This window comes from Chinchilla lanigera, unplaced genomic scaffold (genome assembly GCF_000276665.1).
Source record: "Chinchilla lanigera isolate Chin_1 unplaced genomic scaffold, ChiLan1.0 scaffold00183, whole genome shotgun sequence".
Taxonomy (NCBI): Eukaryota; Metazoa; Chordata; class Mammalia; order Rodentia; family Chinchillidae; genus Chinchilla; species Chinchilla lanigera.
The window spans coordinates 831883-834700 of NW_004955584.1; the positions used below are offsets into that span (position 1 = coordinate 831883).

A 2818-nucleotide genomic window follows, 5' to 3' on the forward strand; every position below is an offset into this window, starting at 1 on the left:
TGAGGAGAGAAGCCCAAGGTCACAGCGGGCAGAGGGAAGACGGGGCAGCCAGGCAGGCAGTGAATGATGGCTGTGTGGATGGAACATGCAAGACGGAGACAACACACTTCCTCACAGAACCTGTGCACACAGATGAGCGTGGCAGCATCACTCAGAAGAGACACAGGGGTGGGAGACAGGGTGGATAATGCCAGAAACAGGCACAGAGTGCCAGGAGGTCAGCAAGGAAGAGTGTCAGAGTCTATTAAACAACACTGTATAATTGAAGGGTATTCTCAAGTTGTTCAGTGTAAAGTTTAAATGTGCACACCACCAAAAATGACAACTAGCTGATATCATGGATATATACTGATAACCCTCCTTTAATCATTCTACCACGCATATATATGTATCACCTTATAAAATTTTAAAATAACATGAAGCAGGGTATGCTGGTACGCACATGTAATTCCAGCACTCTCTGAGGCTTAAGCAACAGGGTCACAGGTTCCAGCCCATACTGGGCCACACAGCAACTTAGAGACAACCTATCTCCAAATTTAAAGGTAGGTGGCTTGTGACTGTAGCTCAGAGCAAATCCCTGGCTTCAATTCCTGGAGAGTAGAGGGGGGAGGACACATTACAATACCAGTGACAGTCACAGTGGAACAATGTAAGTCTCACTGGCTTCATACTGCAGTGTAAAGTTCACGTTATTCCTTCAACTTTTTAATCAAAGCTAAACAGAGCCATTGTTTACAAAAGAAGAGCCAAAATGCCGCACTGGGTCTTGCAGGACAGAAACAGGCACAAGGAAAACCGGCAGAGGAGCCCCGGCCACAGCTCATGAAAAAGTGCGTTAACCAGCATTCACTCAGTCAACAAGAATGCTTACCTCTCACCTGGCCCTGTTCTTAGCACCAGGAGTAAAGAAACGTAAGAATCCCTGCCCAAGCCTAGAACCATAAGCTCAGACAGACACTACAGTTGAGCATAAGCCCACCCAGAGAGCGATGCAAAGATAGTGCCCCAAGCACTGAAAGTGATGAGAAGACCGGGCACAGGCCAGGGTTCTGGCATTGGCCCAGCACAGCTTTGGGGACCCAAGACCCCACTCACCCAGAGGAAGGCAGCCCCGCAGGTGGCACCGTGAAGTTCAGCTGGGCAACATCATGGAAGTGCAGAACAGAGAAGCTGCCACCCAGCACCACATCCCAGGGCGCTCAAACTGGGGACTTCTTCCTGGGAGCCGCCAACCCACAGGCCCTGGAGCCACCAAGTGTACACCCACTAGCACGGCCAGCAGTGCACACAGCGTCATACCTGTACTGACTGCAACCACAGCAACCTCAAGCCTGCACAGTTGCAACCTGGGCCACATCAGGTCTGCAGGGATGGATGGCCTAGCTTTTATTGCAGTGCCCCTCACCTGGGACCACTAAATCCAAGAGCCATTAAGAGTCCCCTTCCATCCCAGCTCTCCCACCTCCCGCAAGGCCAAAGCTCTGGGCATCTTCTACAGACCTTCAGGGAGTTAGGTACTCCCAGATGCACAATGAGTCGAGATGGGGTGGACCGAGCACTGCAGATGACAAGGCCAAGGAGGGTCACAGCCCCAAAAGGAACCCCATTTCCTGACTTCTGGTCCCTGGGCACCACAGCAGTTCTGCCCTTTTTTTTGACACTGGGTTTTGTGTTAGATTTCTGTGGGAACCAAGGTTTCTGCTGTTCGCAAAGGTCTGAAAACCTCCACCTGCTGCTGCCATCCCCCTGTGGATCTAGAGGTCTGTGATGTGGGAGCTGTCCTTCCTGACTCCAGGACACACTAAATCAAGGTTGTCTTCAGGGCCCCTTCCCAAGGGGGTCACAGAGTTATAAACGCAAAATGAGCCACCACTGCCCCGAGGGCCAGGCCAATTCCAACTCCTGAGAACAGGACACAGGGGACTGTCCACAGAAGGGCCTGACTCACAAGAATAGCAGCCCTTGGCACCATCTGTGCCTCAGGGGATTCTGCACACAGCCAGTGCTGACACAAAGCCCTCCTAGGCCAGCAGCCTGCAGGGCACACAACCACAGCTGGGCCTCAGCACAGGTGGCTTCCTCTCCTCCGGGGACACTTTCCAAGCCATGTTAGTTTTTTTTTGGTTTTTGTTTTTTTTTTTCCAGAACCGGGAATCGAACTCACGACGTCATGCTAGCCAGGCAGGCGCCGTGCTGCTGAGCTAAATTCCCAGCCCCTTAAGCCATGTTAGTTTTGTCCAGGTGCTGCGCTGTTCCCTGTGCTGCCACTCACAGTGCTCCTGAGGGTCTCCACCACTGACCTGCTCTTCTTCTGTGCCCAGGGTGCTGGGAAAGACACACACGCTTAGCACACTGCTGCCCAGGATGAGGGGGGCTCTGCCACCTTAGGCCCAGCCTCCGCTCCTTCCTAGTGCTCAACTCCTGCTTCCTCCTGCCCAAGAGCCTCCACCCCACTCTGTTGTAGGCTTGCCATCTTCCTGAATCCTTTTCTCACACCCCATCTGAAGTGTACTTGTTAAAATAAAAATTTTAAATATATGTCCCACATATACTTTTGCAATACATCAACTATGATACAATATAGAGATTAAAAAGAGATTTGGTATTAGAATTAAGTATAACGATGTTCCAAATGTAGTTTTAAAGATAATTAAAATAAATTCTTTGAACTTAACATGGTACTTAGTACTGAGTACTCAGTATAAGCATACTCAGATATACTATTGTGACATCTTTACAATAAAAATTTATTCATCATTTATCTGAAATTTATATTAAACTAAGAATTGCTTGGTATTTTTTTTTTTTTTTTTTT

At 49.3% G+C, this 2818-nt stretch overlaps 1 protein-coding gene across 1 annotated transcript in view; it reads right to left on the bottom strand.

Annotated features, from left to right (window-relative positions):
- LOC102028481 (vomeronasal type-2 receptor 116-like) overlaps positions 1-1300 on the bottom strand; it is a gene marked incomplete at its 3' end in the record, with an annotated part of 7283 nt that extends 5983 nt beyond the window's left edge. Inside the window, 1 exon segment of the mRNA XM_013509848.1 lies at positions 1271-1300. Coding sequence (XP_013365302.1) covers positions 1271-1300 — 30 coding nt within the window.
- Positions 1301-2818: the final 1518 nt, after the last annotated feature.